Genomic DNA, 13,857 nt, shown 5'->3' with positions numbered 1-13,857 from the left:
CAAATCGTCACTGGGTGTTGTACGTGAGCGATCAATCAACGGGAATCTAACCCCAAAACCAAGAGCATACCGTATATACACTGTATGTTCGCCAACTTGACGATAAATTATATGAAAAATAAATAAATAATTAAGTAAACAAACAGTTTAATTAATTAGTTAATTAATTAAATAAAAAACAGAGTGTCAAACGCAAAGATGGGGTTGGGAGAGGATTAACACCGTGTTCTGGGCCTGGGCTAGATGTGCCCTGTATGTGAAGGAAGTTTGCTCCCTAGGTGGCCTGGTTATGCACAGGGACCACTTGGAGGTGTGAGGACGTTGTGATCCCCTCTGAGACAGGCCCCAGAACAGTCCCCCAACAAATCTGTAAACCTGTGTGTGTGAGCAGGAGAGTGGGCGGAGGGGGAGCCTGAGATTAAGACTGACTGATGACAAGGATGCCCACCTGGGTGTTCTGTGTGGGAATCTGGAGGACCAGGGCCAGCGTGTTGTGGTCAAAGTTCTCATCCAGGGCCAGCAGGGCACCATGCACACCGCTCTCCTGTAGATTTCCTGCATAATCCCGGAGCCCAATGGACTGGACCCAGTGAACCACCTGGTCGTTGGTCCAGACCAGCACATCTGGAGGGCGGGGCAAGAAAACGGGTTAGGAAGAGACAGGTTTGGCCACACCCCCTCCAGGGACGGAAACCGGCTTCCCTGGACCCAGAGCTCCAGTCTACCCTGCTTTCTGTCTGTCCTCTTCTGTCTGTCCTCCCTGGCACCTGGGCTCCTAGAGAACCAGCACCACCTCCCTCCATCCCTGCCAGCCTGTAGGACTCAAGGGTCAGGCCAGCAGGCTCCTGACTTTCTCCCCAGAGCCCTTGGCCAGGCCATCCCCTACCCCCAGGCTGGAATGGTCCTCTTAGAATCTAAGACTTGTCTCTCTTTCCTGCCCAATGCCACCCAGATCAACACAGTCCGTGAGCATTTTCCCAGGCCAGTCCATAGCACTGTCCGAGGGGATTCACTGCATGTGTCCAGTCGGTGGCCATTGTCAGGGGGTAGGGTGGGGTTACAGGTGACCGGCCAGGGCTATTGCTTCTCCACCAGATGACAACGTCCTTTGGGCATGGACTAGGTCTCCCTCATCACCTGAGCTTCCCTCAGGTTTGGAGGCTCCCTAAGGTACAGAATGCCTCTTCTACCCCCACTCGCCCAGGGCAGGGGACAGGAGGCAGGCATCTGCTCCCCCAAGGCTGCTCCCATGCCTTTCAGAGGAGGCACGCTGAGCCTGCTAAGCTTACCCTTGATCTCATGCTGGCTTTCCTCCCGTCTTTTCTCCAGCTCCTTTCGGTCATAATTCAGCCTCTTCAGACACATGATGCCATACTGAAGACTGGTTCTGCAGGTACATAGCCCCCCCCTGAGCCAGAGCCTCAGGGGGGCCACATTCCTGCCACATCTGTCCTACATCCAGCACTGGCCCTAGCGTGTTCAGGCCCGTGTCTTCCAGCACAAAGAGCACCCCGGCCCACTCATGCTCCTCCTTTTCCCAGGGCTTGTGTGTGATCCAGCCCAAGACTACTTTCCCTCCTCTGCCTACCCTATGTCCTCCCTCTTGGCCAGGGTGTGGGCCTGATGGAAGGAAAGTTCTCTCAAAGAAGCAACATTCCCCGCCCCCTCCCGCTCCCACCCCAGGCACTGGAATGACCCTACAGATATCTGACCCATAAACATAGGACCCTACAGAAAGATCCCTACAAATATTTCTTTGTATCCCCATTTCGCTCAGAGTCCTTACAATGACCTACACGTGCTACATGACGTGCCCCTGTACAGTGACATCTCTGTCCTTCCTCAAACACAGCAGGCACGCTTGGCCTCTGTGCCTCAGGGCCTTTGCCCTGGCTGTTCCCTCTGCCTGGAACACTCTTGCCCCGATCTGCTGCGTGGCTCACCCTGTCTCCTGAAGTCTTTGCTCAAGTGTCATCCTCTCAATTCAACGGTCACCCTGTCCCCCTGATTTAAAACTGCACCACTACCATCACTACCCCCAGCCCGTATTCCCAACACCCGCCCCCCCTTATCCTGGTCTAACCTTGGTCTATTTTTTTTCCTAGCAGTTTTTATCTATTAACGTACTTTATATACAATACACGTACGGTTCTTTGTCTGTCCCTCCCAGTTAGCATGTAAACTCCACGAGGGCAACCCTGTTTTGTTCACTGATATTTCTCAAACCCCTAGAATAGCATCTGGCACTAAGTAAACACCACAAATGCTTAACGAATGGAATGAAATGGTTCACGGAAAGTACTAAAAGTACTTAAACAGTACCAGGTGCATAGTAAGCATTCAATAAATAATAACTAAACCAGACCAAGAACCATCGAGTCTGCACGTTAGAAGGGACCCTCCAGGCCACTGGTCCAAGCTCCTGTATCATGCAGGTGTCACCTGTGTACCATCCTTCTGCATAGTATGAACACCTGGGCCCAACACCTCTGACGACAGGGAAGTCACTACCTCCTGAGGCAGCTCCTTCCACCGTGGGCAGCTTCTATCATAAGGTCCCTCCTTAACTTGAACACTGCTTGTCATGCAGCCTCTCTGGGTTTTGTCGCCTATCAAACGGAGGAACAGACGTTCCCTCCAAACTCCATTTTGTGGCCATTGCTTTGTGAAATTAAACTATGCTGCTGGCTCCTTTCTTCTCTCCCCCTTCAGCTATACCCAGGCAGCCCTGGGGCCTCGAACAATCCCTCACAGCTCCGAAGACACCACTTCTAGGACTTCTTTTCTGGCCCAAGGCACTCAGTCATTGCTCAAGCCTGGGTCCACTGGAGGGGGCAGGAGCACACACACGTCCTAACTAGAAATGCCTTTTGTCGGGGCGCCTGGGTGGCGCAGTCGGTTAAGCGTCCGACTTCAGTCAGGTCACGATCTCGCGGTCCGTGAGTTCGAGCCCCGCGTCAGGCTCTGGGCTGATGGCTCGGAGCCTGGAGCCTGTTTCCGATTCTGTGTCTCCCTCTCTCTCTGCCCCTTCCCCGTTCATGCTCTGTCTCTCTCTGTCCCAAAAATAAATAAAAAAACGTTGAAAAAAAAATTTAAAAAAAAAAAAAAAAAAAAGAAATGCCTTTTGTCTCCTTCCAGTCCCACTTGCTATAATTTTCAGTCCAGTTCCGAGGACTTTCAAAGTTGTTTCACCGAAGAGCAAAAATCTAAAGTCAGATCAGCCTGGGTTTGAATGCCAGCTCTGCCACTCCCCGGCCTGGTGGCCCTCAGCACACGTGAGATGAGGTCACGCCTCTCCGGCCAGGCTGCCGTGAGCCTCACAGGTGATCGTGCGTGGAAGGGCTTAGCCCAGCCCCTGGAACGTCCAGGCACTCAGCAAAGGTACCACCACTGGGAGAACATTACTGATGCCGTGTGGGCCGGTTCTCCTCAGGACAGCCGCTCCTCTAGAAAAGCTGCTCACTAGGACACCATGCTTCCAGGGAAAAGCGCTCAGAGTTAGGTGTCAAGAAGGAAGGATATTGGCCCCATCCTGTATCCACCTGGCTGAGTGACCTGGTGATACTCCACCTCTATTGGGCTTGTTTTCCTCATTAAAAGGAGGGTTTTTAAATATCTTTTTCTCATCATAATAAGGATGATTCAAAATAATTTCTTAAAGATGTAAGAACACGCTTTATGGAAGGTTAAGTGGAATAAAAGCAGGTATACACAAAGTTGAAGTAAAGGGCGTGGAAATGCTTTAGGAACCCTTGAAGTACTCGAGATGTGGAGCTGAATCTGGAAGGATGAATGCAGGCCAAGGCTCTCCTGGGGCCTGGGCAGAGGGTCCCCAGGAGGACCTCCATAGTGCTGGGTGGGGCCGAGCAGACTGATCCTCCAGCAGCCCAGGGACATCCCAGCTGGCAGGCCAGTGGCCCTTCTGTCTGCAGCCCTGTCAGTCATTGACAAGAGGACAGGTGCAGCCAGGCCTGGCAGCCTCCCGGACCCACTGAGACAGAAGATTCCCTTTCAGCCCTGAGAAGGGGTGGGGGGATGGTGAGAGAGGTCACAGTAGAGAGTTCTAGCATCAAAGGCTCTGCAGCATGGTGGCAAGAAGGCTGGACTCAGTGTCAGGAGACATGCACTCAGCTGTCATGCCTGATGCTCCTTCCTGTGCCTCAGTTTCCTCACCCACAAAATAGGGAGGCTAACTAGATCCCTTATGCATTTAACCTTCCATGGTTTATGAGTCAGAGAGACCAAGGGACATCCAAGGAGCCCCATGAGAAGCTAGTAAAGCCACACGCCCCCAGCTCCAGCGTTCGTCCCATTACCCTCTCATTCGCCTGGGTTGGAACACCAGCTGAGCCACTTTCCAGCTGCGTGGCACTCAGAACATGTGAGATGGGGTCACACCTCTCCTGCGGGGTGGCATAGGCATTAATTAATGGTAAAAGACCAAGAACCTGGCTCAAACAGCGACCTGTGTGATTTGAAGCTAGACGTTAAAAGGACTCCCTAACTACCGTCGACCCCTGGAACATCAGCATCCACCTTGCTCCCCACCCCAAGTGCCTACTGGGGTCAAGCACGCATCACTATGCGATGAGTGAAGCAGGACCTGGAGACTACGCCTACCTGTCTCAGAAGGGCTGTCCCCATGCTGGAATGTGTCAACACATCTTCCAATTTTTTTTTTAAGAGAAGCCAGACATCCAGAATTTTGTGCAAAATCTCCCAGTGTTTGAATACTGGCAACTAAACTCATAATCTTTAAAATACCGTGTCAGCCAAACAAAACACATCTGTGGGCCAAATGCTGCCCACGGGCTGCCAGTTGGAGACCTCCACCGCAGACACTTTTGAACAGAAGACCTTGTCCGCGAGGAGGAGGAGAGAACTGGATGGCATCCTGTACAAAAGGGCGTGGGCTGAGCTGAGAAGCTCAGACCTGGGAGGCAGGCAGGACAAGGGCTCAGAAAGACCCTTCCTCTTAGACACCCAAGCTGGACACTGGTTTCGGCTGGAGCCTCCCCAGGGTAAACAGAGAGAACTCGGCAAGCCCGAAGAAATGAAATTCAGACCTCGGAGGGGAAATCTCCCCGAAAGTGAAGCGAAGGAAAAATGACTTTCTGTGTCTTAAGGGCGGGAGGTGAGAGGGCAGAACCCTCCCTCAAGCTGCAGGACGAGACAAGGACCCGGCTTTCGCAAGGGGGAGACCTGCAGGCGCCCGGACAGGCGGCTTGGAGGCACGTGCGTTGCGGGAGACAGACCCCCGGGGCCGGGGGAGACCCGTGCGGGGCTCCAGCCTTGCTCACCGGTGGAAGCTGTCCACCATCTTCAGGTGGACCCGCAGGTCCTTCTTGGTGAGGTGGTCCAGCATGCGAGCATCCACCAGGCACTCCATGAAGTAGCTGCGGTACTGGGGGAGCCCCAGGCTGGGGAGCCATTCGTTCCCAATCCACTCGTGGTTCATGTCCCCATAGGCCAGGGTCTGGGGGAACAAGGTAGAGGAGCTATAGGGGAGGAAGGCAGTGCTAGCGAACCGCAGCTGGCGTATCTGCTCGAGAGGAACGTCACTCCATCTTCCACAGCGGGTTATTTTCGCTAAGAAGCTGGACGTGGTAGGAGGTGGGGGGTTTAAATGGAACTTCGTAAGATCTCAGAATGATACGGTTCCCTTCGTGGATCACTTATCTACACTAATGAACAGAAGCAACTCTCCAGGCAGCAGATAATATGAAGTCCTTCCTGTCGACCCAGGAATGCATTTGCGGTATTGTGTGGCAGACCTGCCTTCCTGCTGCTCGGTCAGCCTCAAGCCCACTGCGCCCAGGGGACAGGCCAAGTTACAGAGGACCCGCAGAACAGCAAGAAAAGAGCCAATGTCACTTGGGAAACTGGCTCACGCATCTACAGGGGAGTTACGTACTGACTCGCGACGTCAAAAGCTACAGGCTGATGAATAGCGTCTGAACAGCCAGCCCTCAGTTCTCTGAGGTCTGATGTCCCCTCCAGGAATTCTCCAGAACCCCTGTTTCCCAAGCACCCTCCACGCCCCCGTGACCCTCCCCACCTGCTCTGGTTGTCACCTCCCGCCGACAGCAGGGACTTCCCTGACCACCTATCCTTAGAAAGACTGGGTGAACAGCAATCCTCCATCATGGTTTCCTAACCCTACTCGATTTTTTTTAGGCTGAAAAACTTATCTTTGAAAATGAAACCATTATACACACAAAAATAAATGTAGCAAACGTTCGCCGTTAAGCATAAATAAGTGAAGTTAACGTTGATGGACAACACCAACCGGTTGTGTCCACCTTACGCTCTCCTTCCCCGTCCTGTCCCCTGCCGCCCGTCTAGAGTTTTCTATCATTCCCTTGCTTGAAAAACATTTTTTACAGTCCTTATAATCAGCAATGCATATTTCTCTAACAAACGTATTATTAAGTTTGCTTGGTTTTGAGTTTTAGTATAAAATTCTATGACTCTTTGGGGACTTAGACCTTTCACTTGACGTTGTATTTCTAAAATTCATCCATCTCCCCTGCTGTTTTACTGGGTGAATGTACACGACGATCTGTCCAGGCCCTGGTTTCTGGCTTTCCCTGTGCTGTTTCACGGCCCGTGAATCCGTGTGACACGGTGCTCACTGATGGGTTTACGCGCTTAGGGTCTATCTCTCTCCTAGAATATAAGGTCTGTGGGGCTTAGTTTGTCCACTTCTGTATCCAGAGAGCTTAGAAAGGCCCCTGATACCTAGAGGCTGCTCAATAAATATTTGCCCACTGAGTGAATGAGTAAAAGGCCTTGGCCCAGCTCACGGCTGTGCCCTCTGAAAGCGATGGGGTGAGGAAAAGGGTTGGTACCAATCTCAGTCTCATGGTTCCTGGGAAGAGAGGGGAAGATGCAGGCATGCTGGGGGCCTCCAAGGCTCCCCACCTGCCATCCTGAGAAACCAGAAGCTAGAGGGCAATGAGGAGGGAGGGTGCTTTAGCGGCAGGAGAAAACCTGTCCAGGGCTTTTCATGCGAAGAGGGACATAAATAGACTGGGACTCAGGGCGTCCTGTCGGGCAGACAGCCTGTTGGGAAAAAATCTGTCCTCAACGAACTCCTGGGAGGTGGCTCTGGACAGGGAAGGGGGTCTTACCTGAGCCCAGCTGCCCTCCTCACTGTCCTAGCGGGAACGATGTGCAGCGTGTCAGGGGAAACAGGCAAAGTCAAGAAACCTGGAAGCGTCCACCCCAGGCCCCATCGAGAAGAGGGAGCAGACGCCCCAGTGGCTAGGAGGGTGACTAGGGAGAGCTTGTTGGGAGGACCAAGCGAGAACACAAGGCTGGCACATGTGCCTGTGTTTGCAGTGAGGGGGGAGCGAATGTGTGTGTGGCAAAAACACGTTTCCACACCTCCCCAGCTTGGCTCGCAGCCCCGCAAGGGGCCAGGCTCTCCCACTCCCCGTCCCTCCACCAAGGATCAGCACAAGGGAAAGGACTCCGGCTTCAGGCCCACAGCAGGGCAGACCGCTCCCATGGCCAGCTCTTCCCCACTGGCCTTGGAGACCCCCCCAGAGATGGATCCCCACACACACGCTAACTGTTCCCATTTCCCACCTCTTTCTCCCAACCCGCCACCCTGAGAACAGAACCCGACATACATCAGGGATACCAATCTCGTATTAGATAGACCGCAACCCCCTCTGACTCCCTAAACCTTCCCCTCATCCTCATGGGGGTCATCAGCCCTCAGCCCAGGCCCAGGGCCCAGGGCCAGACTCACTGTTTTAGTGGGTGTTGCCAGAGTTTCCATCTCTTCATGGGTGACCCAGACATTTCCGGAAGACTGCAGGCAGAGAGGAAACCTAGCTGGTCCCACGTGTGGGTCTCCGAAATCCCCCTGAGGCCGGGAACCCCAAGGGCAAGGACACACATCCCTTCCCCTGAGTCCTCCCACAGGCCCAGCCCCGAGCCCTGCATACTGTGTGGCTCAGAGCAACTCCCTCTATGACTGTATCCGCACTGCTCAACACAGTGTCTGGGACCAAGAAATGCTCAACGGATGTTTCCTGAAGGAATATGAATGAATGGGGCAGATCTGGAAAGCCGGCTGATGCCAATCGAAGAGACAGCTAGTATTAGCCTGAGGGTCCATGGAATAGTCTGTGTTCTTGTGGAGAGGTTGGAGGACCAGGAAAGAATTCACAAATGCCCTATCCCCTCTGCCTCCCTGAATCTGGCAACAACACAGAACCCCAGAAGCCCCGTCCTGGAAACTCTGCCCGGAGATGTGTGGTTGTTGGCACAGTAGGGCAGAGAACCAGGCTGCTGGGATCCTCCTGGAATCAACGTCAGCCCCTCCTGGAGACCAGGTGGAGCCCCGAGGGGACCGGAAGGGCCAGGAATCAAGTTACTAGCTTCCCAAAGACCAACGGGAAACTTTCCAAATACTACTCCAGGGCTGTCCAAAAACATCCTGGGTGAGGGAGAGGCCACTCACAGTCCTGGAGGTGGGCGGGGCGGAGGGACTGGTCAGCGACACCATCTCCTGGATGGCCAGCCGGAGCTTGAGCCGGTGCAGGGCGTTGCTGATGCCAATCTCCCGTTGGATCTCTGTGTCCGACAGGGCCGACATGATGGCACCGCTCTTGACGTTGGCCCGGCAGGCGGCCACGTACCAAGCAGGCATCCCCACCCAGAGCTGCAGATACGGGCACAGGGGGTAAATTCAGCTCCTTCCCCCAAGATCTGAGCCCTGCTGCCGCGAGCTTGACCATACCAAGGGGGTAGGGCCAGGCCTCCTCCGCGGACTCAAAAGAGCAAACACAGAGCAGAAGAACTTAGAAACGTGGAGATGACCATCCCCAAATGCCTCTCTTCCCCATTTTACAGATGGAAAATCTGAGGCCTGAGAATGTGAGATTTTCCCAACATCGTATGGGTGATTAGCCCCTGGGGACGGCCTATGGTAAGAGTCAAATTGCCTGTGGAAGCCTATGGCTCGGTGACCCTTAGCGCCCCTTGTCCAAACCCACCTACCTGCGAGGCAACAGCAGTTAAGTGGCATCAGTTCTGCCCTCCAAGGTAACTGGAAGGGAGCGGGGCTAAATTCTAGGTGTGGCACATGTGCACTTGGCAGGGGAGAGACGGGATGGGAAAATTCTAGGGACACCACCCCTCTACCTACAGAGGAATCCTTGTCCCACCCCACGTACCCTTCCCACCGGTCCTCTGAGTAGACTTCCTTTGCCCAGACTTACCTCCAGCCAGGAGACCACAGTAGGGCCATCCCACTGGGCAAAGGGCATTCCTTTCCTGCGGGCATCTTCAAGCAGCTGGTGTCTTGTGGGAAGAGGAACAACAGACTCACTAGTCTTTCCCTGTCTCTCAACCATGCTTACTCCTGAGACCATGGCTGTGCTGAGTGGGACTCCCACAACCCTACTCCCCGCCACTGGACTGTCATCCCTGCTCCATGCCTGAAGCAGTACGATGCCAAGACGTGGGGGGAGGAAGTCCCCTCCATCCCCACATGGCAAGGGGAGGCTCTTCCTTGTTTGCACAGGGCCTGACCCATAGGCATTGCGGTCCGCTCTGCGAGAGACCCACAGGGCCAGGGTCACTCTCCCGCTGCCCCCCCCTCCCCCCGCCCCCAGCCTCCTTCTCCGGGCATGTTGTCCTAAGAACCACCTCCCAGCCCCTGATGTGCCCGTGTGGACCAGGCCAACTCAGTTCAGAAAGGGCCTTGCCACGCTCTGGCTGTCTGGGCTCAATCCCATGACAGGCCAAGTGGGTGAAGGGTTGGGTGCCATCCTGGCAGAACCCGGCCTGTGGCTCTTACTTCTTCTTCAGCCGCCGGTCCTTCTCTGCCTGGGTCCCCAGCTTGGCAGGCACCATGGGCTCCTGCAGACCAAGCTCGGAGTCTGTCAGCATAACTGGAAGGGAAGATGTGGCATGTCAGCCAGTCCCCCTCCTTCTCCTCCCTTGGCCTGGGCCAGGATTGGGGAGCAGACCAGCAGATGTGTAACAACCTCAGTGTACAACAACCCCGGAGGCCCGACGGGACCATCCACTATTCCTGGAGCCTCTGCCCAATGTCCCTACCTCCAGGCAGCCCCACAGTGGCCATCAAATGGGTCACCCAGCCCAGACTGTCTGCCCTGGGAGCCTCAGCCCTGGAGGCGTTTTCCAGCCCAATGGACCAAAGTTGCCACACCCTTACACCAGCAAAATCCTAGACAGAACTTGTCCCTCCTCCAAACCGAGGTGCAAAGGAAACCCCGAGAGCCACCCATGAGGCGGGCTACGGGCTCAGAGGATTAGCCTCATCTAGTTGGGGCGGGGAAATGGGCACACTAAGAGATGTGCCTCTCGGCCTCTTTCTCAGGGGCACACTTGCACAAACCACAAAGGGGAACATTCCAGCTCTGTCTTCTTCTATAAGGATCTCCTGAACAGATGCCAAAACCCACAGAGTTCACGGCGGGGGCAACATCTTAGAATTCATGAAGTTCTGGTCACTCCATACAGCACAGATAGCAGTAGGTGTGGATAATCCAGAAAACGAGGTGAGATGCTGTCTTAGATGCCACGGGGGCGCGGGGAGCGTAGAAAACCATGAGACTTCGCACAGATCAGACTTTCTCGGCTCCCTCGCAGCCCCATCTGTGGTCAGCTCCACGATTCCCTGCACCCCTGTGGGCTGGGGGCAGGGTGCTCCATCCACCTCAATCCCCTCCCAGGGGACAGGTGCCCACCTTTCTTCCTCCTCCTCCTCCTCCTCCTCCTCACCCAGCTAGCTATGTTCTGATTCACACCATGTTCTGATTCACACCTTCCCTAAGGTGCAAGGTCTAATTATGCCTTTGGGTTCAAAGGTTCCTTTCTTCTAGTTGATCAGGTCCCCCTGCAGGCAATTGTCAATGCTCCCGTGGTCTTGGGGGAACTTCTCAAGACCCTTATGAGCTGGCCCCAGCCTAGGATCCAAAGCCATCTCCTCCACTCCTCCCACCCCCTTCTTCCCACTTTGAAAAGACTCCTTTGCAAACAAAGCTCTTGCACCCAGAAGCTGCCTTTCCCAGATCCCCGGTTCCCTCACATACAACTCTTCTTAGCTGGGCTAATTCCTACTCCGCCTTCAAGCTTCAGCCCAGCTGTTACCTAGCAGAGGAAGCCACTGCTGGCGTCCCTACCACTCCATGGCTGCGTTCTGAGTTCCAGAAGCACCCTAAGCATATCGCTATCATTACACTATTTTGGAATCATCTCTTTATTATTTCCTTTCCACTAGGCACTGAGCTCCTTGAAGGAATGGCCTCCTGCTCCAACACCCAACACTAAGCCTTGTATATAGCAGTTAATAAATGTCTGTTGAAAAAAATGATTGAAAAGATGACAGAAAGGAGAGGGGGCGGGAAGAAGCAAAGGAAGATAGCTGACATTTATCGTGTACCTACCATGTGCCAAGCATGTACGAGAACTTTTTATATTAGCACAGAGGTAGTAATGCTCTTTCCCAAGCGTTTACGCAAATATAAGGTCTACGAAGCCATAATGAGGCATTACGATACGTTGCGTCCGAGGGGCAGGTATACTAGAAATAAGTTCTAATCACGAACTGACTCTCCTAAAGAAAGAACCAAGAAATTCTTCCCGAAGGCCCTGAGAACACCCGAAAACCTCCAAACTGAAAGAAACCTCAGAGGGCCAATCTCTCGCTCCAGACAGGAATCCCTTCCACATGGCTCCAAATAAATACCTCCCTCCCTGCAGCCTGGAGCTTCTGTGGCAGGAGCTAGCACCTCCCGAGGCAGCCCGGGGCTCTCACGGAACAGATCTCACGGAAAACCGCTGCTCTCTGGAGCCGAAATCTGCCTGGCTGTGCCTTCCACCCACTGGCCCCCGGGAGGCAGGGGGAGAAGGCTGGATCTGAGTACACCCTCCTGCTCTGGCCCCCCTACTTGCACCCGTTCGCTAGGAAGTGGACAGAAACCATGGCCCGTGGCTCCATCTCGGCTCAGCTGGATTAGCCGGCCCTTCTCCTTCTTCCCGAACAGGCGGCCGATGGACGACTTGATGCCCTTGCGCTTGGCACCCTTGTGCAACGAGTCCTGGCTGCTGTTGCTGCTGCTGGGGTTGCTGCCCTGATCCTCCAAAGCACTACAGGATGACAGCCAGGAGCGGGTGGAATGAAAAGAAACATACTTTAATTATAGCAGGCGTCAGGGACGTTAGACCTCAGGAAGAACTTAACAGGAGGTTGGAGGTGGGGGGCGGGTATGATCAGAGCAGGTGACCAAAGGAGATGTGGGAGTGTCCTTCCGTGATGGCATTTCAAAGAGAAGTGAGATGTTCTCTTGAAACAGGGAGGACATGACCATGGCGGTAGAGAGACTCAAGGTGGGGCCCGTGCCACTTACCTTTTGCCTTCTTCCTGGCTCAGGGCTGGGTGGCCAAGCTTCTCTAGCCGCAGCGTCCTGGGTGAGGAAGGAGGAGAAGTCTCACATTTTATGGTGGCTTTATCCTCCCGGTTCTCTTCCCGAGACACTGGCGACTGAACAGACAGTGAAGCCGTCAGGGGATAGAGGGAGAGATCTGGGGCCTGCCTACCCAGCCCGGACAAGGCAGAGGAGCTTGGAGAAACGCAATGGGAAGGCCTGGGGCCTCTCTGAGCCCAGACTCAGACTCAGGGGCCCAGGGGAGAGAGGCCGAAAGGGAAGGGCCTGGGAGAATTAACCCGTTAGTACCTGGGTCCTCAGCCAGCACTCACCAGCAGCTTCCTCCTATGCTTTCTTAAGTCACTGGGCTGGAAGAGAGAGTGAAGGGTGAGCTCAGAATCACCCTCTGGATGCCTGAAAGTCAACCCCAAGGGGAACCTGGTGGTCTTAGGATGAGAAGATAGGATTCAGTGCCTCACACAGGCCTTGAGAGAATACGAGAGCAGAAAAAAAGCTGGCCTGATGAAATAAGTCAGGGCCACCTCTGGAGGAAAGGGAGAGGTATGGGCAGGGGGTGAGTTTCTTACGCATTCTGTGCTTATCCAAGAGAGAGGGCTCAGGAAGACATGACAGGCCCTTTCCAAACCCAGAAGGACATGTTGATGGCCTGACATGCCGGGGTCTGCACACATCATGGGAAGAAGATGCCAGCCCCAACTGAGAGGGAGGGAGCCCTCCCCTGCCTTAGCAGCTCCCCTCGGCCAGCCCCCACCGCAGAGCCCGGCCATGACAGGGCCACTCATCAACTGCCCCAAGACTCTCACCAGGGTCATGACCCCCATGCGGTCCAGGTCCTGGGCTGCACTGCGGGAGGTGAGCTTGGGTGTGGAGCGGCCGCTGAGCGGAGGGGACGCGCTGGCCAGGGACAGGGCGGTCAGAGAGGTGGGGATAGAACCGCGTTTGCGCAGCTGGGTCAGGTTTAGGGCCTCCATGCTGCCGCTGGTTACTCGAGTCTCAATCTCCTCGGCACGGAGCTCTGTGGACTCCTTCTCTTCCTGGATCATCCTGGGGAAACCAGACCCTGAGTTGGCCCCTCCGAGGCCCAGCAGGAGGCCGGTGGCGGCAGCACCCACGCTCACCACCCTGGGACCCCGGGCAGAAGGCCATGCCTGGGGTTGGGGAGCCACGCTGTGTCTGGCATGGCCTCGCCGACACAGCTGGCCCTGCCCACCGCATCTCAGAAACATCGCTCTCTCTCTCCCTCTCTCTGCGTCTCTCGTCAGCTGGCCTCACATAACAAAACTCCCCAGTCTACCAAAAGAAGTTGCGGGAAAAGGAGGCATGTAGTTAGTGGCATACGAGCCATCCTGGGAGGCAGAATTCTTGACCTACCACTAACTATGCGGGCAACCCTGAGTCAGGCTCTCCGGCCTCAGTTTCCCCA

At 54.7% G+C, this 13,857-nt stretch overlaps 1 protein-coding gene across 7 annotated transcripts in view; it reads right to left on the bottom strand.

The window, feature by feature from the left end:
- The window catches only part of PPFIA4 (PTPRF interacting protein alpha 4), a 51,500-nt gene that overhangs the window by 8,750 nt on the left and 28,893 nt on the right, over positions 1 to 13,857 (bottom strand). For 4 of the 7 annotated variants that reach the window (XM_043569104.1, XM_043569105.1, XM_043569108.1 and 1 more), the window contains exons 16-27: positions 13,238 to 13,478; positions 12,746 to 12,781; positions 12,396 to 12,529; positions 11,969 to 12,135; positions 9,818 to 9,911; positions 9,237 to 9,318; positions 8,477 to 8,677; positions 7,760 to 7,822; positions 7,134 to 7,160; positions 5,301 to 5,476; positions 1,290 to 1,387; positions 449 to 624 (exon numbers count right to left, since the gene is read on the bottom strand). In XM_043569104.1, the coding sequence (XP_043425039.1) occupies positions 449 to 624; positions 1,290 to 1,387; positions 5,301 to 5,476; positions 7,134 to 7,160; positions 7,760 to 7,822; positions 8,477 to 8,677; positions 9,237 to 9,318; positions 9,818 to 9,911; positions 11,969 to 12,135; positions 12,396 to 12,529; positions 12,746 to 12,781; positions 13,238 to 13,478 (1,495 nt within the window). The remainder of the gene's footprint in view (positions 1 to 448; positions 625 to 1,289; positions 1,388 to 5,300; positions 5,477 to 7,133; positions 7,161 to 7,759; positions 7,823 to 8,476; positions 8,678 to 9,236; positions 9,319 to 9,817; positions 9,912 to 11,968; positions 12,136 to 12,395; positions 12,530 to 12,745; positions 12,782 to 13,237; positions 13,479 to 13,857) is intronic. The other 3 variants (XM_043569107.1, XM_043569109.1, XM_043569111.1) reach the window with 1 other exon arrangement.

This window comes from Prionailurus bengalensis, chromosome E4, assembly GCF_016509475.1.
Source record: "Prionailurus bengalensis isolate Pbe53 chromosome E4, Fcat_Pben_1.1_paternal_pri, whole genome shotgun sequence".
Lineage (NCBI taxonomy): Eukaryota > Metazoa > Chordata > Mammalia > Carnivora > Felidae > Prionailurus > Prionailurus bengalensis.
The sequence above is the reverse complement of the archived record's forward strand: the minus strand, read 5'-3'. Positions and strand labels throughout refer to the sequence as shown.